This window comes from Sebastes fasciatus, chromosome 18 (assembly GCF_043250625.1).
Source record: "Sebastes fasciatus isolate fSebFas1 chromosome 18, fSebFas1.pri, whole genome shotgun sequence".
Classification (NCBI taxonomy): Eukaryota; Metazoa; Chordata; class Actinopteri; order Perciformes; family Sebastidae; genus Sebastes; species Sebastes fasciatus.
In genome coordinates this window covers 30000791-30026389 of record NC_133812.1, presented here as the reverse complement: position 1 = coordinate 30026389, position 25599 = coordinate 30000791, and the positions used below count along the sequence as shown (strand labels likewise).

Genomic DNA, 25599 nt, shown 5'->3' with positions numbered 1-25599 from the left:
CTCCTCCCCGCTGACAGAGCGTACCAAGCTACCTGCAGAGCTGCAGATGCTAACATAGCACAAACACTGTATGTCAGACAATCGCTATGGTTACTCCGGACAGACACACAGCTGACAACCTGCTAAACTAAACTAAATGCCACCACCACCACCACCACCACTACTCCTACTACTACTCCTACTACTACTACTACAACTACTGGTTTCATCTGAAACTATCAAACCTGATGAATCCATCGGTACCAACCATGTCATACCAGCTGGTCATGAAGGAGGTTAAATAACGCTACCAAGTTACACTGTCATGTCCATTTTCAAAGGGGTCCCTTTGACCTCTGACCTCCAGATCAGTGAATGTAAATGGGTTCTATGGGTACCCACGAGTCTCCCCTTTACAGACATGCCCACTTTATGATCATCACATGCAGTTTGGGTCAAGTCATAGTCCAGTCAGCACACTGACACACTGACAGCTGTTGTTGCCTGTTGGGCTGCAGTTTGCCATGTTATGATTGGAGCATATTGTTTTATGCTAAATGCAGAACCATATTCGTCCACTCCCACGTTGATAAGAGGATTAAATATCTTCCTTTGAGGTTCATTTTGAAGCGATAAAAAATGTGCGATTAATTACCGATTAACAACGGACAATCATGCAATGAAATATTTGAATTGATTGACAGCCCTAATAAATAACTATATGCTGAGGGAGGCAGGGACATAGGGACATGAGGACATGAGGACATGAGGACAGGACTAACCAATCACAGCTGGCTTACCTTGGGAAGGTATGCAGCGTTTCGTATCCTGTCCACCATCTCCTGGCCCTCAGGATGCACAGCAGCCACGTGGGACCACATCCTGTCCCAGGTGCTGCTGTCGATGGGAAAGCCAGTCCTGTTAACGTAGAAGAGAACCCCTCCGTCCTTCTCCTCCTCCTCTCCAGGGGACCGGGGGGTGTTGTTGGGGGGCGAGGCGGAGGACTCCTCCCGGGTGCTGCAGCGGAGGAGGCAGTGCGAGCTGCTGCTCTTGGACCGGCCGTGCCTGCTCAGCTTGGCCGGGGAGGTGCCGGTCCGGCTCGGGGAGTTGGGTCCGGTCATTGGTCCCGGGAGGGTCAGGAGGAAGAGGAGGAGGAGGAGGAGGAGACGTTAGAGCAGGCAGTCCTCCTCCAGCTACAAGAGCTTCTTCTTGTTGGTCAGTGTTGGACAGTACATGTTGATGTTCCTCAGCAAACCTGGCAGGGTGAAAAAAGAAAACTTGAACCTCACTGCAACTCCTTTGGAATCCTCAAACCAGTAACAATGGAAACAGACTGTTAGGACTAGGTCTACAGTACAGGTGGATTTCTGTACGGCAAGGATCCGCTCTAACATTTATATAGATAATGTTTTTATAAGGTGCTCCCCACACAGCAGCTACACACAAAGATCTGTGCCTTTCCTATTTTGGTAGAGGACTGATGGTGCTCCAGCGTAAGAGGCCTCAACATGACTCCCTGTAGGGAAGCAAACCCTCCTCAGTGCAGCAACAGTCCAACAGCACTGATTGCTTTCTTCATAAACACTACAAAAGGCCTCAATATGACAGTAAATAGAATAAACACGTGTAGAGAAATCACAGGTCATATAGTAGTGCATCAGGTGATAGACGTTCAGTTACATGTTGAGATCAACATTAAGAATCACACAAGTAGATCAATACCTAATAATATATTAATAACGTGTCTTTAGCACAAAGCATATGAACGTCCTCTTACTGTTAACGGTTTCTATATCTGATAGAAAGTGTACTAACGCTTCTATCAGAAATCATCTTAAACACATTACTATAGTGTGCAATAACACTATATACATTAGCACACCTCTCTAACCCGGGTAAACCACCTCTCTAACCCGGGTAACTCAACACCCCTAACCCGGGTAATCACCACCCTAACCCGGGTAAACCACCTCTCTAACCCGGGTAACTCAACACCCCTAACCCGGGTAATCACCACCCTAACCCGGGTAAATCACCTCTCTAACCCGGGTAAACCACCACTCTAACCCGGGTAAATCACCACCCTAACCCGGGTAAACCACCACCCTAACCCGGGTAAACCACCTCTCTAACCCGGGTAACTCAACACCCCTAACCCGGGTAATCACCTCTCTAACCCGGGTAAACCACCACCCTAACCCGGGTAAACCACCACCCTAACCCGGGTAAACCACCACTCTAACCCGGGTAAACCACCACCCTAACCCGGGTAACTCACCACCCTAACCCGGATAAACCACCACCCTAACCTGGGTAACTCACCACCCTAACCCGGGTAATCACCTCTCTAACCCGGATAAACCACCACTCTAACCCGGGTAAACACCACCCTAACCCGGGTAAACCACCACTCTAACCCGGGTAAACACCACCCTAACCCGGGTAAACACCACCCTAACCCGGGTAACTCACCACCCTAACCCGGATAAACCACCACCCTAACCTGGGTAACTCACCACCCTAACCCGGGTAATCACCTCTCTAACCCGGATAAACCACCACTCTAACCCGGGTAAACACCACCCTAACCCGGGTAAACCACCACTCTAACCCGGGTAAACACCACCCTAACCCGGGTAAACACCACCCTAACCCGGGTAAACCACCACTCTAACCCGGGTAACTCACCACCCCTAACCCGGGTAATCACCTCTCTAACCCGGGTAAATCACTCTAACCCGGGTAATCACCTCTCTAACCCGGGTAATCACCTCTCTAACCCGGGTAAATCACCTCTCTAACCCGGGTAACCACCTCTCTAACCCGGGTAAATCACTCTAACCCGGGTAATCACCTCTCTAACCCGGGTAAATCACCTCTCTAACCCGGGTAACCACCTCTCTAACCCGGGTAAATCACTCTAACCCGGGTAATCACCTCTCTAACCCGGGTAAATCACTCTAACCCGGGTAATCACCTCTCTAACCCGGGTAAATCACTCTAACCCGGGTAATCACCTCTCTAACCCGGGTAATCACCTCTCTAACCCGGGTAAATCACTCTAACCCGGGTAATCACCTCTCTAACCCGGGTAAATCACTCTAACCCGGGTAATCACCTCTCTAACCCGGGTAATCACCTCTCTAACCCGGGTAAATCACCTCTCTAACCCGGGTAAATCACTCTAACCCGGGTAATCACCTCTCTAACCCGGGTAAACCACTCTAACCCGGGTAATCACCTCTCTAACCCGGGTAAACCACTCTAACCCGGGTTATCACCTCTCTAACCCGGGTAAACCTCTCTAACCCGGGTAATCACCTCTCTAACCCGGGTAAATCACTCTAACCCGGGTAATCACCTCTCTAACCCGGGTAATCACCTCTCTAACCCGGGTAAATCACTCTAACCCGGGTAATCACCTCTCTAACCCGGGTAAATCACCTCTCTAACCCGGGTAAATCACTCTAACCCGGGTAATCACCTCTCTAACCCGGGTAATCACCTCTCTAACCCGGGTAAATCACTCTAACCCGGGTAATCACCTCTCTAACCCGGGTAATCACCTCTCTAACCCGGGTAATCACCTCTCTAACCCGGGTAATCACCTCTCTAACCCGGGTAAACCACTCTAACCCGGGTAATCACCTCTCTAACCCGGGTAATCACCTCTCTAACCCGGGTAAACCACTCTAACCCGGGTAATCACCTCTCTAACCCGGGTAATCACCTCTCTAACCCGGGTAAACCACTCTAACCCGGGTAATCACCTCTCTAACCCGGGTAAACCACTCTAACCCGGGTAAACCTCTCTAACCCGGGTAAACCTCTCTAACCCGGGTAATCACCTCTCTAACCCGGGTAAACCTCTCTAACCCGGGTAAACCTCTCTTACCCGGGTAAACCTCTCTAACCCGGGTAATCACCTCTCTAACCCGGGTAATCACCTCTCTAACCCGGGTAAACCACTCTAACCCGGGTAATCACCTCTCTAACCCGGGTAAACCACTCTAACCCGGGTAATCACCTCTCTAACCCGGGTAAACCACTCTAACCCGGGTAATCACCTCTCTAACCCGGGTAAACCACTCTAACCCGGGTAATCACCTCTCTAACCCGGGTAATCACCTCTCTAACCCGGGTAAACCACTCTAACCCGGGTAAACCACTCTAACCCGGGTAATCACCTCTCTAACCCGGGTAATCACCTCTCTAACCCGGGTAAACCACTCTAACCCGGGTAAACCACTCTAACCCGGGTAATCACCTCTCTAACCCGGGTAAACCACCTCTCTAACCCGGGTAATCACCTCTCTAACCCGGGTAAACCTCTCTAACCCGGGTAATCACCTCTCTAACCCGGGTAATCACCTCTCTAACCCGGGTAAACCACCTCTCTAACCCGGGTAATCACCTCTCTAACCCGGGTAAACCTCTCTAACCCGGGTAAATCTCTCTAACCCGGGTAAATCACTCTAACCCGGGTAATCACCTCTCTAACCCGGGTAATCACCTCTCTAACCCGGGTAAACCTCTCTAACCCGGGTAATCACCTCTCTAACCCGGGTAACCACCTCTCTAACCCGGGTAATCACCTCTCTAACCCGGGTAATCACCTCTCTAACCCGGGTAAACCACCTCTCTAACCCGGGTAATCACCTCTCTAACCCGGGTAAACCTCTCTAACCCGGGTAACCACCTCTCTAACCCGGGTAACCACCTCTCTAACCCGGGTAATCACCTCTCTAACCCGGGTAATCACCTCTCTAACCCGGGTAAATCACCTCTCTAACCCGGGTAAATCACTCTAACCCGGGTAATCACCTCTCTAACCCGGGTAAACCTCTCTAACCCGGGTAACCACCTCTCTAACCCGGGTAATCACCTCTCTAACCCGGGTAATCACCTCTCTAACCCGGGTAAATCACCTCTCTAACCCGGGTAAATCACTCTAACCCGGGTAATCACCTCTCTAACCCGGGTAAACCACTCTAACCCGGGTAATCACCTCTCTAACCCGGGTAAACCACTCTAACCCGGGTTATCACCTCTCTAACCCGGGTAAACCTCTCTAACCCGGGTAATCACCTCTCTAACCCGGGTAAATCACTCTAACCCGGGTAATCACCTCTCTAACCCGGGTAATCACCTCTCTAACCCGGGTAAATCACTCTAACCCGGGTAATCACCTCTCTAACCCGGGTAAATCACCTCTCTAACCCGGGTAAATCACTCTAACCCGGGTAATCACCTCTCTAACCCGGGTAATCACCTCTCTAACCCGGGTAAATCACTCTAACCCGGGTAATCACCTCTCTAACCCGGGTAATCACCTCTCTAACCCGGGTAATCACCTCTCTAACCCGGGTAATCACCTCTCTAACCCGGGTAAACCACTCTAACCCGGGTAATCACCTCTCTAACCCGGGTAATCACCTCTCTAACCCGGGTAAACCACTCTAACCCGGGTAATCACCTCTCTAACCCGGGTAATCACCTCTCTAACCCGGGTAAACCACTCTAACCCGGGTAATCACCTCTCTAACCCGGGTAAACCACTCTAACCCGGGTAAACCTCTCTAACCCGGGTAAACCTCTCTAACCCGGGTAATCACCTCTCTAACCCGGGTAAACCTCTCTAACCCGGGTAAACCTCTCTTACCCGGGTAAACCTCTCTAACCCGGGTAATCACCTCTCTAACCCGGGTAATCACCTCTCTAACCCGGGTAAACCACTCTAACCCGGGTAATCACCTCTCTAACCCGGGTAAACCACTCTAACCCGGGTAATCACCTCTCTAACCCGGGTAAACCACTCTAACCCGGGTAATCACCTCTCTAACCCGGGTAAACCACTCTAACCCGGGTAATCACCTCTCTAACCCGGGTAATCACCTCTCTAACCCGGGTAAACCACTCTAACCCGGGTAAACCACTCTAACCCGGGTAATCACCTCTCTAACCCGGGTAATCACCTCTCTAACCCGGGTAAACCACTCTAACCCGGGTAAACCACTCTAACCCGGGTAATCACCTCTCTAACCCGGGTAAACCACCTCTCTAACCCGGGTAATCACCTCTCTAACCCGGGTAAACCTCTCTAACCCGGGTAATCACCTCTCTAACCCGGGTAATCACCTCTCTAACCCGGGTAAACCACCTCTCTAACCCGGGTAATCACCTCTCTAACCCGGGTAAACCTCTCTAACCCGGGTAAATCTCTCTAACCCGGGTAAATCACTCTAACCCGGGTAATCACCTCTCTAACCCGGGTAATCACCTCTCTAACCCGGGTAAACCTCTCTAACCCGGGTAATCACCTCTCTAACCCGGGTAACCACCTCTCTAACCCGGGTAATCACCTCTCTAACCCGGGTAATCACCTCTCTAACCCGGGTAAACCACCTCTCTAACCCGGGTAATCACCTCTCTAACCCGGGTAAACCTCTCTAACCCGGGTAACCACCTCTCTAACCCGGGTAACCACCTCTCTAACCCGGGTAATCACCTCTCTAACCCGGGTAAACCTCTCTAACCCGGGTAACCACCTCTCTAACCCGGGTAATCGCCTCTCTAACCCGGGTAAACCTCTCTAACCCGGGTAATCACCTCTCTAACCCGGGTAAACCTCTCTAACCCGGGTAACCACCTCTCTAACCCGGGTAATCACCTCTCTAACCCGGGTAAACCTCTCTAACCCGGGTATCCACCTCTCTAACCCGGGTAATCGCCTCTCTAACCCGGGTAAACCTCTCTAACCCGGGTAACCACCTCTCTAACCCGGGTAACCACCTCTCTAACCCGGGTAAACCTCTCTAACCCGGGTAATCACCTCTCTAACCCGGGTAAACCACCTCTCTAACCCGGGTAATCACCTCTCTAACCCGGGTAATCACCTCTCTAACCCGGGTAACCACCTCTCTAACCCGGGTAATCACCTCTCTAACCCGGGTAAACCACCTCTCTAACCCGGGTAATCACCTCTCTAACCCGGGTAATCACCTCTCTAACCCGGGTAACCACCTCTCTAACCCGGGTAATCACCTCTCTAACCCGGGTAAACCTCTCTAACCCGGGTAATCACCTCTCTAACCCGGGTAAACCTCTCTAACCCGGGTAAACCACCTCTCTAACCCGGGTAATCACCTCTCTAACCCGGGTAACCACCTCTCTAACCCGGGTAATCACGTCTCTAACCCGGGTAATCACCTCTCTAACCCGGGTAACCACCTCTCTAACCCGGGTAATCACGTCTCTAACCCGAGTAATCACCTCTCTAACCCGGGTAATCACGTCTCTAACCCGGGTAACCACCTCTCTAACCCGGGTAATCACCTCTCTAACCCGGGTAACCACCTCTCTAACCCGGGTAATCACCTCTCTAACCCGGGTAAACCACCTCTCTAACCCGGGTAATCACCTCTCTAACCCGGGTAATCACCTCTCTAACCCGGGTAACCACCTCTCTAACCCGGGTAATCACCTCTCTAACCCGGGTAAACCACCTCTCTAACCCGGGTAATCACCTCTCTAACCCGGGTAACCACCTCTCTAACCCGGGTAATCACGTCTCTAACCCGGGTAACCACCTCTCTAACCCGGGTAATCACCTCTCTAACCCGGGTAATCACGTCTCTAACCCGGGTAACCACCTCTCTAACCCGGGTAATCACCTCTCTAACCCGGGTAAACCACCTCTCTAACCCGGGTAATCACCTCTCTAACCCGGGTAATCACCTCTCTAACCCGGGTAACCACCTCTCTAACCCGGGTAATCACCTCTCTAACCCGGGTAAACCACCTCTCTAACCCGGGTAATCACCTCTCTAACCCGGGTAACCACCTCTCTAACCCGGGTAATCACGTCTCTAACCCGGGTAACCACCTCTCTAACCCGGGTAATCACCTCTCTAACCCGGGTAATCACGTCTCTAACCCGGGTAACCACCTCTCTAACCCGGGTAATCACCTCTCTAACCCGGGTAACCACCTCTCTAACCCGGGTAATCACGTCTCTAACCCGGGTAATCACCTCTCTAACCCGGGTAACCACCTCTCTAACCCGGGTAATCACCTCTCTAACCCGGGTAATCACCTCTCTAACCCGGGTAATCACCTCTCTAACCCGGGTAATCACCTCTCTAACCCGGGTAACCACCTCTCTAACCCGGGTAATCACCTCTCTAACCCGGGTAATCACGTCTCTAACCCGGGTAACCACCTCTCTAACCCGGGTAAACCACCTCTCTAACCCGGGTAATCACGTCTCTAACCCGGGTAACCACCTCTCTAACCCGGGTAATCACGTCTCTAACCCGGGTAACCACCTCTCTAACCCGGGTAATCACGTCTCTAACCCGGGTAACCACCTCTCTAACCCGGGTAACCACCTCTCTAACCCGGGTAATCACCTCTCTAACCCGGGTAAACCTCTCTAACCCGGGTAAACCACCTCTCTAACCCGGGTAATCACGTCTCTAACCCGGGTAACCACCTCTCTAACCCGGGTAATCACGTCTCTAACCCGGGTAACCACCTCTCTAACCCGGGTAATCACCTCTCTAACCCGGGTAACCACCTCTCTAACCCGGGTAATCACCTCTCTAACCCGGGTAACCACCTCTCTAACCCGGGTAATCACCTCTCTAACCCGGGTAATCACCTCTCTAACCCGGGTAAACCACTCTAACCCGGGTAAACCACTCTAACCCGGGTAATCACCTCTCTAACCCGGGTAAACCACCTCTCTAACCCGGGTAATCACCTCTCTAACCCGGGTAAACCACTCTAACCCGGGTAATCACCTCTCTAACCCGGGTAAACCACCTCTCTAACCCGGGTAATCACCTCTCTAACCCGGGTAATCACCTCTCTGTGCAGCTCTGCTCCTCCTCGGTATTATCTCCTCGGGCTCTCGGGCTTCATGTTGATAACGGAACAGACCCCTCAGATGATCCAACCATCAAGGAGCAGACGGAGCTGCTGCTGCTGTCCTCCTTCAGTCTGTCCTCTCTCAGTCTGTCCTGCTGGCTCCTAGCTGTCCTCCTCTCCTCAGTCCCTCAGTAGTCCCTCCTCAGTCTCTCTGTCCTCTCAGTCCCCTGCCTGCTGGCTGTCCTCCTCTCAGTAGTCTCTCCTCAGTGTCTCCGGATGCCCGGCTGTGAATCGGCGGCTTCTCATTGGTCGAGCCAACAAAGAGGGGAGGGCCTTAGAGCACGCTCTGCCATAACAGGAAGTGACGCTGCGCTCTGATTGGTGGATTCTGAGCGACGGAGGCGTCAACAAGTGATTTATCTGCAACAAATGGGATTCTGCTACAACTGTTGATTTTGCACATTTTGTTCATTTTCAGGTGCTTGACAAGGTAATATAATATAATATAATATATTATAATATATTATTATATAATATTATATAATTATAATAATTATAATAATTATAATAATAGTATTAAATATAATAAAGATAATATTAAATATAATATAATAATTATAACAAATATAATATAATAAATATAATATACTAACATAAATATAATATATTAAATATATTTATAACATAATACATATAATTTAATATTTAATTTAATTTAATTTAATATTTATTTTAATATAATAAATATAATATATATAATAAATATAAATAAATACATTTATATAAATACAATATAAATATAATATTAAATATAATATTATTATTATTATAATAGATTATAATTGAACAGAGTAAATTACAATAAAATTATTCTCACAGCAACAAATGGGATTCTGTTGCAACTGTTGATTTTGCCCAATTTTTTACATTTTCAGGTGCTTGACAAGGTAATATAATAATATTATATTATATTATATTATATTATATATAATATTAATAATAATAATAGTTATTATTATTATTATTATAATAGATTATAATTGAACAGAGTAAATTACAATATAATTATTCTCAGAGCAAAAAATGGGATTCTGCTGCAACTGTTGATTTTGCACATTTTGTACATTTTCAGGTGCTTGACAAGGTAATATAATAATATAATATAATAATAATAATAATAATAAGCATTAAACAGCTGAGGTCACCATGTTAAACAGCTACATACATGACTATGAACTGTTATAACCTCAACTAGCCCCATCATCAGGTCACCATGTTAAACAGCTACATTGTGACGGCCCCTGCCTCACTACTGAGATGCCAGTGTGGATTTGCCATTTATTGTTTCCCTGTGTCCTTGAAGGTATCACGGGAGAAGATGCCTGATGCAGAGCACCTGATTTATATACATATAATATAATATAATTAATATTAATATAATAAATATAATATTAAATATAATAATATTATTATTATAATAGATTATAATTGAACAGAGTAAAATAAAATAGAATTATTCTCACAGCAACAGTCTATCCACACACTTCACAAAATACAGACATATCAGTTTTAATAAAAGTTCCAAATGTGGTTTAATTATGACGACTACATTATATTAAAGGGGGGTGTGTACATTGCATTGCAAAAAAAAAATTTAAACTTAAAACCTTTAAACTTAAACTTAAAATAAAAAAAATTAATAAAAAAAAATGTTTAGTTAAAAAAATTAAAATTAAAATTGCATATATGGAAATAACTATTAATCCTTGAACTACAACCTAATGGTATATACATCACAGCACAATAATGCGCTTGACAGCAAGTTAATTGAACAAAATGTATGATTTTTATATGACAATCAGCCATATGAATGATGGACTTTTACACTGTGGTAGTAACTTAACTTACAGCTCCCTCTTCTGGCTGTCTGGACGAAAAGCTTTTTACAGCAAGACAGAAAGGAAAGGTGAACACTTGGTTATGTTAACATGCAGCTGTTGCACACTAAATAACTGAGTTAGAGCTTGAGGATTAAATATCAAATACATGCACAGACTATTTCCCCACAAAGTGAAATGTAAATGTTTCCCCTGTAAAGCAAAGTGAAATGAGTGAATTCTGGTTAAATACAATCCAAACTCTCTCTGAGAATAAAAGCTGACTTTGTTTTCACACCAGAATGTTTTAACTATCAAGGTACAAACTCTGTACAAATGTATACATAGAGCATATGTTACGCCTGAGAGACTATGTCGTTTTAAAACGGACTCATCGCCTCTCTGCCCCCTCTGCAAACTGTAAACTGGTACGTTGGTACACATGATGTGTCCTGTGTTGAGCTTGACCGGTGGTGGCTGGACATCGGGAACATTCTTGGAAAAGTCCTATCAAGGACAATATCTCTTTCCCCTGTGATTACTATGTTGGGGGACCTGACTGATCTGAATCTTCCCTCCCAGAGGATAAAGGGGTTTATCACGGCTGCCAATAGATGTATCACAACTAAGTGGAATCATGAAGATCCTCCTGTTATTACTCAGTGGTTTAATGAGGTAAATTCATGTGCTCCCTTGGAAAAAATAACCTCTGCTATAAGATATGGGATCCATGGATTACTTATATAGAATCTAGTTAACCTAACCTTTTCTATGGTATTAATTTAATTACTAATTATTATTTTTTACATTTAATTGATTAATTAATTAATTAATTAATTAAAGGTTTCTATCTTACTACCGTGTTATATTAGTGTAGCACTTATTACATTTAATTTTAACTAATTAATTGAATTATTTTTTCTGTAACTTCACCTCTCAGGGTGGAAGGAAAGCCGGACCTATCTCTGGGTGGGAGTGGGAGGCCATGTGTATCTATGTGTGTACTATCGCTAACGTTATATGTTGGTCACAGAACGGGGCTAGCCACAACAGCTAGCGTTAGCATCACATCTGGGGTCTGATTAGTTGATGTATTGTGAAGCTAACGTTAACGGTTTCTGGGTATTAAATTAAACACGGCACCTCGGATAATTTGACCCGGCGTGCATCGTCGTCATTCCTGCATCGCTTCTTCACATCCAGCTGGTGAGAAACAGCTTTAAAGGGGACACATCATTAAAACTCACTCTGTCAGTGCTTGTGCTCATCTGGGTATCTGGAGTGTCTACCAACCCACAAACTGTGAAATAAGACGACCAGTCAGTTTTTAGTGGGCTGTCTAGATCAGAAAACATGTGATTCAACGAGCCAATCAGATGTGGCTCCCCTTCCTATGTCACATACAGGCTCATTAGAATATACCGCCCACAGCTGGAGGACTACCTTTGTAAAGGTGAACCATATTTATCTCTCTAGCCAATCAGAGCAGACTGGGCTTCTTAAAGAGACAGGAGCTAAACCGGAGCGTTTCAGACAGAGGGTGAATACAGGTATATTCACACAGACAGGAGGAGAATAATAATGTGTTTTTAGATTATTAAAGCATGTAAACATGTTCTAGTAGAAAACCAGAGTATGAACCTGGAAGTGAGCATGATATGTCCCCTTTAAGTCTCTCAAAGTTCTGTTTTGTTATTTCAAATCTTGAAGTGTGTAAAACACGAGGAGTCGATGAGTCGGTCAAACTCCATCAGGATCATGTGATGTTTTCATAGTTCACTGTATCATCATCATCTGCATCATAACGCACCTGTGGAAAACAACACAACACCATCAGACCCACACTTCCTGTGATCTGTAGGCGTCAACTGTCCCACATTTCGCACAAGGAAATAAGAAACAGATTGAAGACAGCCAGTTCACTGCATTACATCCATTCAGGAGACTCTTTAGGTACAATTAGTGAAGTCAAACTCAATATTGATAATTTATTAATATTAATTTGATAAATATTGATAATTATCCTTAAAGTTTTTTAATAACTAGACCAGCTCCTATCTGCCTCCCCAACAGTATGGTGCCCCGTGTGAGGCACTATGGTGCCCCGTGTGAGGCACTATGGTGCCCCGTGTGAGGCATATCATTGTTGGCAAATTATTCATAATTGTGCAATATTAATTTCAGCATAATTTTTGGTCAAAACCAAACATTTTTATTCCACTTATAAACAAACCCAAAGTGTTTACATTCTACACCACTAGTCTTCCACAGGAGTAGACGTCCAGCTGTACTTTTAAACAAGTACATTGTGGTGAGAATAGTGATTTGAGAGATTTTGATTATTAACACTTTAAGCCTTCATAGTGTTACTTTAAAAACGTGCTATTGCTGCTAATTGAAGTTAACCTACTCTGTAGAACTTGAAAGAATTTTGGTTCAGCATTTGAATAACAAGTATTCAATGCAATCTAGTCAAGTTGTCTTAATTTGCTGTTAATCTAAGTGTTCCTTTAATGACACAGCGTGCCACCGGCCCTGTGTAACATAGAGAGCTTGTACCTGGCTGTTACTGCCACGTATTCCAGCCTGAGTGAGTTAAATAGAGCCTAAGATAGAGCCACAGTGTGCTACCAGCCCTGTGATATACGTTTGCACCTAGCTGTTACTTCCACATGTTCCAGTTTGAGTCACTTTTAAGAGACATCATCACAACGGTTACTGCCCTGCATCTCAGTTAGTGCATGTTGTAAGTGTGTAAGCAAACTTTCCCTGTAAACCTGTGTCTACTTTACTGAGTAACAGTAAAGTACAGCAGCTCTCCTCAATGAACAGCTACACAAGCACATCACTAGTTCTTCTCTCTGCTTTAAGAAGTGAATGTGAGATGGAAGTGGTAGTGAGGGGCGTTGAGGTGCGTTGACATTTCCTCCCCTCATTACTGCTGGTGTTTAGAAAGTGAACAGAGCTCCCAGTTGACCCTGAACACACCATTAGTTCCTGTCTGATATGACCTTTATCTGACTGGAAGCTGGACAGTTTGAACTAGATGTTATTCTGTACGTTATCCACAGTAACGTGGACGTTAACTCCTGAATTAAAACTAAACTCTCTGCATCGCTCGGAGCCACTCGAGGTTTAGTGATAACATCCTGTATGATGTGATGTCATTTAGGTGAACCAGCCCTTTAATCTGGGACTCATCATGTTCACTTGTTATTGTTGATTCACATCTATGGTCTCTCTGGAGGCTGAAGGTTGTGCTGCTGTTGTGATCATGTTTAACTGGTCTTAGCATCCACTTCACTTGTCCTGTTTATTTGTCTCTTCTTCTATCTATATGTTGATAATGGAGAGTGTGTGAAGGACCAACTGTTGTAAAAACTCACAGTGATTTCATCCGTCTGTGTTTTCTTCTCTGAAGAGACGAGAGAAAGACTCAACTTTAGTTTCCACACAATGAAAATGCAGGTTTATTAAAACTTTCATCTGTGAATGTTCTCACCTTTAATTCTTGTCCAAAAGTTGATCGCCACAACAGTCATTATGAGTGCTGCTAAACCCACAGACACAAAGATGAACCTCCACAGGGCTGGAAAGAGAAGAGTATATCTCATTTTAACATTTTAACATTAAGTGCAACTTTCTGAATTTTAAACTAAATGAAATCTAAATCATGTGTTATTTCCTGTTGGAATGTCCAGAGTCTGCGTTCCTCTGCTTTTGACCTTAAGAGCAGGACCCCAGACTTCACCAAAGAATTAGGAGATGCAGATGTGTTTGTTTTGCAAGAGACCTGAAGTAGAGGAGACACTTCCACTGGCTGTCCCATAGACTACATAGAGATAGTGTTCCCTTCCACCAGACTGAAAGGAGTAACCCAGGGCAGGGATTCAGGAGCAATGTTGATTTGGTACAAGGCAAACCTTGTACACTCAATAGAATTAATCAAAAAAGGTGAATTTTCCATTTGGCTCAAAATAAAAAGAGAGGTTGTTGCCACAGATAAAGACCTATTCATGTGTGCAGCATATCAGAATCCCCTTATTATAATGAACACTGTTTCTCCATTCTTGAAGATGAGATCAATCACTACCAGGCCCAGTGTACTGATCTGTGGTGACCTTAATGCCAGGACAGGTATAGAACCAGATTGTATTAACTCACAGGGAGACAAACATACACCTGACCAAACCAGCATCCCCTCCCTTCACACCCCCACAGGAACAACTTTGACAAAACTGTCAACACAAGTGGGCAGCAACTCCTGCAGCTATGTGGAACACCGGGTCTGTACATCGTTAATGGTGGACTTGGAGGAGACTCCTTTGGTCACTACACACACAGCTCTCCCCTTGGCAATAGCACAGTAGATTATAGCATTACAGACCTAGACCCCTTCTGTCTGAGAGCATTCACAGTCAGTCCCCTAACACCCTTATCTGATCAGAGTACAATTACACTCTACATTAGAAAGACAGTAACAGACCCTCATGCAGCAGAACCCAGAAACTGAACTATACCAAACAACCTTATAGATGGACAAACAAAAGTAACGACGACCACCAGAAAGCAATCACACATCAAACTATTCACTCTCAATTAGACCATTTTCTTTCCACCTCGTACCACCACAGTAATGGAGGCCTGAATCAGGCTGTATGTGATATTAACAACATATTTCACAATGTGGCAAATTTATCCAATCTGAAACAGTCTCAGCATCACAGATCAAAACAGTCAGCCAATGAAAAGTGGTTTGATATAAACTGCAAACATCTGAGAAAAACACTCAGAAGTTTATCTAATCAAAAAGACAGACAACCGGATGATCCTGAGCTCCGCCTCCGATATTGGGAAACACTGAAATTATACAGAAGAACACTCCGTACTAAAAGGGAACAACATGCGCAGCACCAACTAGATATAATGGCACTCTTTCAGCAAACCACACAGAGAAGAACTGGATATTCAAAAGGGTGAAATATGGAAAAACACTTTGAAAACCTGAAGCACTGAGACAACAAACATGAATTATTTCACTATTGTTCTTTTTAAATATCTATATATTGTAATTTGCTTAATGAATTGTATATATCTATGTTTTATTATTATTGAATTGATGCTCACCTGACAGTCATGCCAATAAAGCATATTGAATTGAAAAAAAAAATTGAGAGAAGGACAGAGAGAGGGAGAGAGAGAGAGAGAGAGAGAGACAGAGAGAGATTTTTTTTTAATTTTAACAATACTTTATTAAATATTCAAGATATAACAAAAACCACAACAGTAGTTGTGGTCCAAAAACAACACGTCATTAAAACAAGATTCACAGAATCCAAATCATCTCAATACATTTCCAAAGAACAGCTCGTCATCTACAACACGACAAAGCACATGTTTATAACACCATACACTGGGAAATCTTTCCAGATCCTTCATCATTCTGTAATAATTAAAATCTATTTTCAAACGAGCTTTCACCATTTTTACAAACACAAACACAAACACAGCATCATCATCCACCGCTTTCTCTATTCGGTTTCTCCTGCTCAGATACACGGCCATCTTTGCAGTCCCCAGAATGAAGTTAAAAAGCTGGCATTTGTCTTTACTCTCCTGAGAGTATCTGTATCCCAGAATGAACATACGTTTACTCTCCTGAGAGTATCTGTAGCCCAGAATGAACATACGTTTACTCTTCTGAGAGTATCTGTATCCCAGAATGAACATACGTTTACTCTCCTGAGAGTATCTGTATCCCAGAATGAAACTACGTTTACTCTCCTGAGAGTACCTGTATCCCAGAATGAAACTACGTTTACTCTCCTGAGAGTATCTGTATCCCAGAATGAACATACGTTTACTCTCCTGAGAGTATCTGTATCCCAGAATGAAACTACCTTTATTCTCCTGAGAGTACCTGTATCCCAGAATGAACATACGTTTACTCTCCTGAGAGTACCTGTAGCCCAGAATGAAACTACGTTTACTCTCTTGAGAGTATCTGTAGTCCAGAATGAAACTACGTTTACTCTCCTGAGAGTACCTGTATCCCAGAATGAACATACGTTTGGAGAAAACTTCCCCAAACAGTCCAAAAAATGTCCCAACATTGTGAACAGCGGCAGCAGTCGACAACACTCCATGAAACAATGAAAACCAGTCTCACGATGAGTGCAAAATGGACAGTCATGACTGACATCAGAATTAATGACAGAGACAAAAGCATTCACAGCCACGATACCATGTATAACCCTCCACTGCAGGTCAGCAGTTCTTTTGACCAATGGTGGTTTATACAGCGCTCTCCATTCAGGTCCAACACTATCACTGAGACCTAAGTGAGCTCTCCATGGAGTGTCAGTTTTACCATTTAATTTGTCCCTGTGCAAAATTTGACAAACGTTTTATACATTAATTTTCCATTTGCATCTTGGAAAGAAAACTCAGAGGAACTCCCACTCTTTAAAAACAATCCTGTACAGTCCTTAAAATCTGGGGAAATGTTCACCGAAGGGAATACATCATTATCATCAGGTTTAACAGAGCCGTCACAATACTGCTGTAACAGAGTCCGCTCACTAACTGTGAGAGCTTCTCTCCATCTATTGAGCAGAAGAGAGATAGCTCGAGTCGATTTCACCTCTAGGCGGCAGGCAAGAGGAGCTGCATTGTCCAAGTTTGCACCTGCGAGCTGAACTACATGTCCCAGAGTCACCACATTAGACTCACAGAACCGCCTGAGCAGAGTCGGCCCCACCTGACAGACTGCACTGAAACGGGTCCCATAAAGAACTGGTTCCTGGAGCAGCCAGTACATTGAGCTGTGATGTCCCAGCCTTTTTTTATTAAGGAGGCTCCACACCTTAAACAGTCCACGATAGAAAACTGGTAATTCCTTGATGTCAGTCTGTTTTAAGTCCATCAGAAACAAAGATCTGTTCAGTCCCAGTCCACCTAGCTGACTCAAAATGGTGCAAGCCAGCGGCCTCCACACTAAATCAGCAGGACCACACAGGAACCTTTGTAGGAACTGGAACCGGAAGGTAGCCCCCCTGCTGCTCAGATGGATCAGGCCCTGTCCTCCGTCATCCTTCGGCAGATACAGCACATTCTGAGGCACCCAATGCAGTCCGTCCCAGAAGAAGTTCACAAGAAGAGCCTGGATCTTTGACAGCAGATCAGGTGGGGGATCGACACATGACAGGCGATGCCATAAAGTGGACGATATCAAATTATTAATGATGAGGACTCGACCTCTGTATGACATTTTGGTTATAATCCACTTCCACTTTGCTAAACGACCTCTGACCTTCTCAAGAACATTTTCCCAGTTTTTAAGAACAATTGATTGATCACCTAAAAACACTCCCAAATATTTCAGCCCCTCCGTCTTCCAAATCAACCCCCCAGGCAAACTGAGCTTCTTCTCTAGTCCACCAACACTGAGAGCTTCACTTTTGTCCCAGTTAACTTTAGCTGAGGATATTGAGCCAAACAGAACAACGTTTTTTTCCAACGTGTCAATATCCTGCTGGCTGTCCACCAGGATGACCACATCGTCTGCATAGGCTGACAATTTTAAAGGTGTATTGCAACCAGGAATAATCAGCCCTTTAAGATCAGATCTAAGTTTGTTCAACAACGGCTCGATGGCTAGAGAATATAACATGCCAGAGAGGGCGCAGCCTTGTCGAACTCCCCTTTGAACATGAAACGGAGCGCTCAAACCACCATTGATTTTCAGGACGCTCTGAATGTCACAATATAAAACCTTAACTGTATCAATAAAACCAGGACTAAAACCAAAGGCACTCAACGTGAGCCATAGATATTCATGCTCGACACGATCAAAAGCTTTTTCTTGATCTATTGATATAAATCCAGCTTTGAGGCCAAACAGCTTACATATCTCTAAAAGGTCTCGAACCAAAATAATGTTATCAGTGATCAGCCTGCCCGGTACACAGTAGGTCTGATCACACTGAATCACCTGTTCCATCACTCTGCTCAGCCGCGTTGCCAACACCTTAGAGAGGAGCTTATAGTCAGAGCAGAGCAGAGACACGGGCCTCCAGTTTTTAATGAACTGCAGGTCACCTTTCTTCGGCAGTAATGTAAGGACCGCTCTCCTGCAGCTAAGCGGCAGATGTCCTCCGGCAAGACTGTCACTCAGTACTGCCAGCAGATCCCCCCCCACCACCGACCACAAAGACTTATAGAAGTCCAGAATGTTCCAGAAAAATCACGACTCCGATTGCTAAACTGCAATCCTCAACGGAGCAAATCACAGTTGGACAGAGTTTAACTCCATGCCGGCGGGTGAGCTTCTCCAGCCCCCCGCCTCCGACTCCAAGAGCCGGCATGACTCCCAGCCGAGCCGGTCGGCACCGCTCCGGAGCCGAACACACTTCAAACTAGTTATAAATCTAACAACTAACCAACTAACCAACTAACCAACTAACAAACAAACAAACAAACAAACAAACAAAAGATAGAAAATACACTCACGCTCAGACACGCTCTCACCGTCTTCCACTCCAGCATGCACTCAGAGAGAGAGACAGAGAGAGAGAGAGAGAGAGAGAGAGAGAGAGAGAGAGACAGAGAGAGAGAGAGAGAGAGAGAGAGAGAGAGAGAGACACAGAGAGAGAGAGAGACACAGAGAGAGAGAGACAGAGAGAGAGAGAGAGAGACAGAGAGACACAGAGAGAGAGAGAGAGACAGAGAGAGAGAGAGAGAGACAGAGAGAGAGAGAGAGAGAGAGAGAGAGAGAGACACAGAGAGACACAGAGAGAGAGAGAGACACAGAGAGAGAGAGAGAGAGACAGAGAGAGAGAGAGAGAGACAGAGAGAGAGAGAGAGAGAGAGAGACACAGAGAGACACAGAGAGAGAGAGAGACACAGAGAGAGAGAGACAGAGAGAGAGAGAGAGAGACAGAGAGACACAGAGAGAGAGAGAGAGACAGAGAGAGAGAGAGAGAGACAGAGAGAGAGAGAGAGAGAGAGACAGAGAGAGAGAGACAGAGAGAGAGGGAAAGTGTCTGGCAACCACTTGTTGTGAAGTGAATGTAACGGGGAGGGAGAACGTGACATCTAGTGGCTGAATGTTATCAATGTTATCAATAGCACCTTTAAGCCCAACCATGATGTTTTCCCTTACCTTAACTAAGTGGTTTTGTTGCCCCCTGCTGGTACTGCACGTTAATACAGGCTATTACACTGTCCTCTGGTGGACAGGTGGGTCTATTACACGCTGTCCTCTGGTGGACAGGTGGGTCTATTACACGCTGTCCTCTGGTGGACAGGTGGGTCTATTACACACTGTCCTCTGGTGGACAGGTGGGTCTATTACACTCTGTCCTCTGGTGGACAGGTGGGTCTATTACACGCTGTCCTCTGGTGGACAGGTGGGTCTATTACACGCTGTCCTCTGGTGGACAGGTGGGTCTATTACACGCTGTCCTCTGGTGGACAGGTGGGTCTATTACACGCCGTCCTCTGGTGGACAGGTGGGTCTATTACACGCTGTCCTCTGGTGGACAGGTGGGTCTATTACACGCTGTCCTCTGGTGGACAGGTGGGTCTATTACACTCTATCCTCTGGTGGACAGGTGGGTCTATTACACGCCATCCTCTGGTGGACTGGTGGGTCTATTACACGCCGTCCTCTGGTGGACAGGTGGGTCTATTACACGCTGTCCTCTGGTGGACAGGTGGGTCTATTACACTCTGTCCTGTGGTGGACAGGTGGGTCTATTACACGCCATCCTCTGGTGGACTGGTGGGTCTATTACACGCCGTCCTCTGGTGGACAGGTGGGTCTATTACACGCCGTCCTCTGGTGGACAGGTGGGTCTATTACACTCTGTCCTCTGGTGGACAGGTGGGTCTATTACACGCTGTCCTCTGGTGGACAGGTGGGTCTATTACACGCTGTCCTCTGGTGGACAGGTGGGTCTATTACACGCTGTCCTCTGGTGGACAGGTGGGTCTATTACACGCTGTCCTCTGGTGGACAGGTGGGTCTATTACACGCTGTCCTCTGGTGGACAGGTGGGTCTATTACAGGCTGTGGTGTGATATTGTGTTAGGTGCTGTTACCTGCTGCTGTGTTGTTTCCACTTGGTGGTGATTCTGGTGCTGTCTCCTCACCTGAACACATGAACACAACTCAACTAACTGTTGTGATGTCAGATATTAAAACTTCAAATCCATCAACAAATATTTAGATCATAATTCACATCAGTCTGAAGTGACTTTAAACAGCTCAACATGTTCTCACCTGAGAGTCTGAAGGGAAACAGCTGAGGTGTTCCAGTGACCCTATCAGTCACATTACACTTCAATGACTGATAGCTTGATGTTTGATTGTAATGAGACGTCCTGAAGGTCACAGAGGCTGAGCAGAGAGACTGTGATGTCTTTAGATCTCCACTGTAGAACCATGTAGTACTGTCACAGTTATTCTGATCATCTATCACACTGTTACAAGGCAAAGTGACTTCATCTCCATCTCTGAAAGCGCGGAAGAGGAATCTCTGTTCGGTTGCTGGTCCTGAGAAGACGAGAGAGAAATAAACGTCTGTTAGTGTGACAGTGACGGAGCAGCCGTCACTGTCTGTGGGCAGCGCACACACACACACACACACACACACACACACACACACACACCAAACATTTCTCCGCTCCCTTCCTGATTCACTCCGTAGTTTAAACGCATCGCGACATCTCCCTCTTCCCTAAACTGTTTGTCAGTAGTGCGACCAAAGGTGCACACTTGATTGTTCTGCTGTTTCCTACACGCATATATTCACACAAACATTATTGTCACTCACCAGCTGCTGAAACGCTGCGTGTCCATCCTGTCCATCCTGTCATGTCCCATTCACGGGTTTGACGAGCAAACAGGGCCGTAACAAACCCTGAGATCATGTGATCAGTTTAAATATGTTTATTATTTTGAATTGTGATTTTGTTGCAAATGAACTTGTTTTGGTTGGGGGGGGGATGTTTAGACAGAGGTATATAATTTATATGTAAAATATGCCTAGGTTAAAGGGGCTATAAATATCTTTTATGATGAAGAATGTTGTTAATTGTTATTTTTCTGTGTAAGTAATACGCCCAGGGGGGGGGGGGGCTATTGGTTTAAAAGGGGGTCATCTTGGCCAGCTGAAGTCAGTCTGATCTTGGAGTGTTTACAGAGAAGGTAACATATAGATTGCATTGTTTTTGCCTGTTCTGAAAGAGAAGCATTGAGTTATTGAGGAACTCAATTTTCAGTACTATTTAATGTTTTGTACAGAGCTTATTTTCTATTTTTTCACTTTTTGTAAATATTAAGCACTGATTGCACTTTGGGAGGTCGGCATAATAAAAGGGATTAATACAACGTTTTCCGACTACGCCAGTGTTTTTCATGTTGCACGGAGTTTTGAAATAGAACCCCGCGACAGTGACGATTATTTCTTTATCTTTGGTTAGCAAGAGTTCCTTAAACACACCATGTTGACAACAACACATTAGTCTTAGTTAATAATATATAGATAATAAAGTTACATAAGTCATATATGTGTATTCTTACCTGTAAACTGAAGCAGCAGCATCAGAAATAAAGCCGTTTGAATCCCTCTGAACTCATCCATGGTGATTCTCTGTCTCTGTGCTTCTTCTATCTCTTGTTCTGAAGCTCTGAACTGTTTCTGAAACAGAGCTTTAGTAGAGAGATGCTGCACCTACTTCCTGTCATTAGTATGATGTCACTTCCTCATTTAGACCGTTTTACATTCTCTCGGAAGTCGACGTCCAAAAAGCCGAAAACTTTTATATTTTTTAAATTTCCTCTCAATAAGTTTCTGCGTTCATTGAGCCAATCTGATGCTGCAGCAAACAAACTGTTAAGACTCATGTTGAGTCTCCAGTTCACACTGTGTCCACTCCCATGATGCACCTGTGATGAAGAAGAAGAAGACGACAGAGGAAGATGACGACAGAGGAAGAAGAAGACAGAGGAAGATGATCGTGTGAAGATTGTTAGTTCAGATAGATGTTGAGCGGTGATGTTTCCTTTAGATGGTGTTTCTTAGAAAACAGATAGGACTCGCGGTCAGTGGTGGAAGAAGTACTCACATCATTTACTGAAGTAAACGTACTAATACCACAGTGTAGAAATACTCTGTTACAAGTACAAGTCAAAATCTTACTTGAGTAAAAGTATGTAAGTATCAGCATCAAAATATACTTACAGTAAAGGAACTTGTTGGGCAGAATTGTCCCTTTCAGAGAGTTTATATTATTATATATTATATTATTATTTATCTATTTGACAGGGACATGTCAGGTTATCACAGGAAAACAGGTTTGGACCAGGTCAGTGCAGGTAAAGATGAGGAGATGCAGCAGAGTTCAAATTATCTTAATAAAGGAAAAAAGCTTACAGAGTTTGATCCAGGCAGGAAGGGAACTATGAACCAATCCACAAAGTAAAGTGACTAAAGGTTGTCTAGGAATATAAAACACTGTATAACGGCCTCTGTCTGGTGTAACACCACACACAGAGAGAGACGACACACTGACAAAGAACAAGTGGGCAGAGAGCTGAGGAATGGAGGTCTGGACAGGGGTAGAGCAGGGCATCTCAGCGGAGGGCCTGGGGGCAGGGCAGAGGCGGAGACAGGAGCAGGGACCAGGACTTGGGGCTGCTGTGGGACAGGCGGATGAGGGACGGGGACAGGTGATGGCTGTGACCCAACAGCAACAGGTGATGGCTGCGGCCACCACTGACCACTGAAACCCGGCTAGCGCCGCGACAGCTTTGCTGCAATGCTGTAATGTGCGGGGAGCGCAGCTCAAACTGCGCCGCAGTGTTGAGAGCATGAATGTATTAAGAGAACTGGATACAGCGTTGGAGGCGGGAAAGGACAAAACATTGTTAAAGGTACAGCAAGCGTCTTAGAATGAGATAAAAACAAGTTTTAACACCAGGCTGTAAGTGAGAGGTGGTTTAACACAACATCAACTTTCTTTGTCTTCAGAACGATGTTGTTAATAAATGTTTAAGAGCAGCGGAGTCATTCCTGACTGACGGTGTGGAAGCTGTTGATCAGGTGAGTCTGACGGAGACAGAAGGCTCTCCAACGTTTTCATAGTTCACCGTGACGCCGTGTTCATCTCCACCTCGATGCACCTGAGACAAACAAACCAACAGATACACACTAGACTCCAGCAGTACTACATTTACTCAAGCACTGCACTCAAGTACTATTTTGAGGTACTTGTACTTTACTAGTATTTCCATTTTCTGCAACTTTATACTTGTACTCCGCTACATTTCAGAGACAATATTGTACTTTTTACTCCATTACATTGATTCAGATTAATAATAATAATTTCTATAATACGTTATGATGTATTGTTATAGGTTAAAGTGATGAACACGTGAATGCATCAATAATTATAATCCAGTAATATATATTATTCTGAAATGGGTCATTACATGATGAGTACCTTAAGTATATTTTGGTTCTGATACGTTTCTACTTTTACTTAAATGAAATTTAGAATGCATGACTTTTACTTGTACCAGAGTATTTGTACACTGTTGTATTGCTACTTTCACTAAAGTAGACATATCATATCCAATATTCATTTGACTCATCACTTGTCTTCCACTCACAGTGTTGTCATCAGGTGGTCTCTGCTTCCCTGGAAAATCAACCAGAGAGGAACATCTCAGCTCTGAACTCACAGTTTGTGTTCATCAGTGTGTTCATCTTCCCTGCTATACGTAGCAACGGCCTGCTATACATAGCAACGGTCTGCTATACATAGTAACGGTCTGCTATACATAGCAACGGCCTGCTATACGTAGCAACGGCCTGCTATACATAGCAACGGTCTGCTGTACATAGCAACGATCTGCTATACATAGCAAGGGTCTGCTGTACATAGCAACGATCTGCTATACATAGCAATGGTCTGCTGTACATAGCAACGGTCTGTTACATAGCAACGGTCTGCTAAACATAACAACGGTCTATTATAAAGAAATAACAGACCGCAGAACGCCGTGATTGACCAATCAGAATCGAGTATTCAACACAGTCGTGTAATAAGTTTAAGATAAGTCAACGTTTAGTTTCACCTACGGGACACGACCAGCGGCCACCTGGGTGAAAGTCTTTGAGCGTTCATTATGGCGAGGAAAATAACTCTGGATTCAGCTGTTAGTTCATTTTACTACTTTTAGGACATCATGATTTAAATGAGGATATTTAAGTGTTCCTACTGGGAAGATGATTTGCACCTGTAGTGCTAGTGAGGCTGGAGCGTGAGTACAGGCTGACAGCATGCAGCCTAAAAAGCACCAGAGTTTCACCTCTTTGCTTCTGGACTCTCTGTCCGACATAAATTGAGGGGATTTTACTAAATGCACTCCCATGATGCACTGGTGACGTGTTCCTGTAGAGAAGAAGAGGACGTAGAGGAAGTCGAAGGTGTGAAGTTCATTAGTTAAGATAAAGATCAGGTGATGATTTAACGACACATTTAGGTTTGTGGTTGTTGTTGTTGTTTTTCTGAGAACTGAGGAGGAAGTTTGGTTGTTTGGTCAAATTAAAACAACTGAAACTGACTTTAGAAACTTTCCTGAATTCAGATGGTTGTCAAAGTAAACTATTAGAGAACACTTAATGATACAGCTGGAGACTTCTAGTATAAATACCTGAGACTTACTGTGTAAGTGTGTGATAATGTCGTATCAGTACATATACAGTAAATACTTACCGGCTCCTTCTGGTACTTAAATGAAGCTACAGCGGAACAAGGGATTAACTACTGGGAACTTTAGAGGAAGGAACAAATAAACTAT

The 25599-nt window shown here is 44.8% G+C and overlaps 1 protein-coding gene across 1 annotated transcript in view; it reads right to left on the bottom strand.

The window, feature by feature from the left end:
* Nucleotides 1-9082, bottom strand: part of vash2 (vasohibin 2) — a 45300-nt gene extending 36218 nt beyond the window's left edge. The window contains exons 1-2 of the mRNA XM_074616478.1: nucleotides 8848-9082; nucleotides 769-1234 (exon numbers count right to left, since the gene is read on the bottom strand). Of these exons, the coding sequence (XP_074472579.1) occupies nucleotides 769-1100 (332 nt within the window). The 5' untranslated portion in view covers nucleotides 1101-1234; nucleotides 8848-9082. The remainder of the gene's footprint in view (nucleotides 1-768; nucleotides 1235-8847) is intronic.
* Between the last annotated feature and the right edge of the window lie 16517 nt (nucleotides 9083-25599).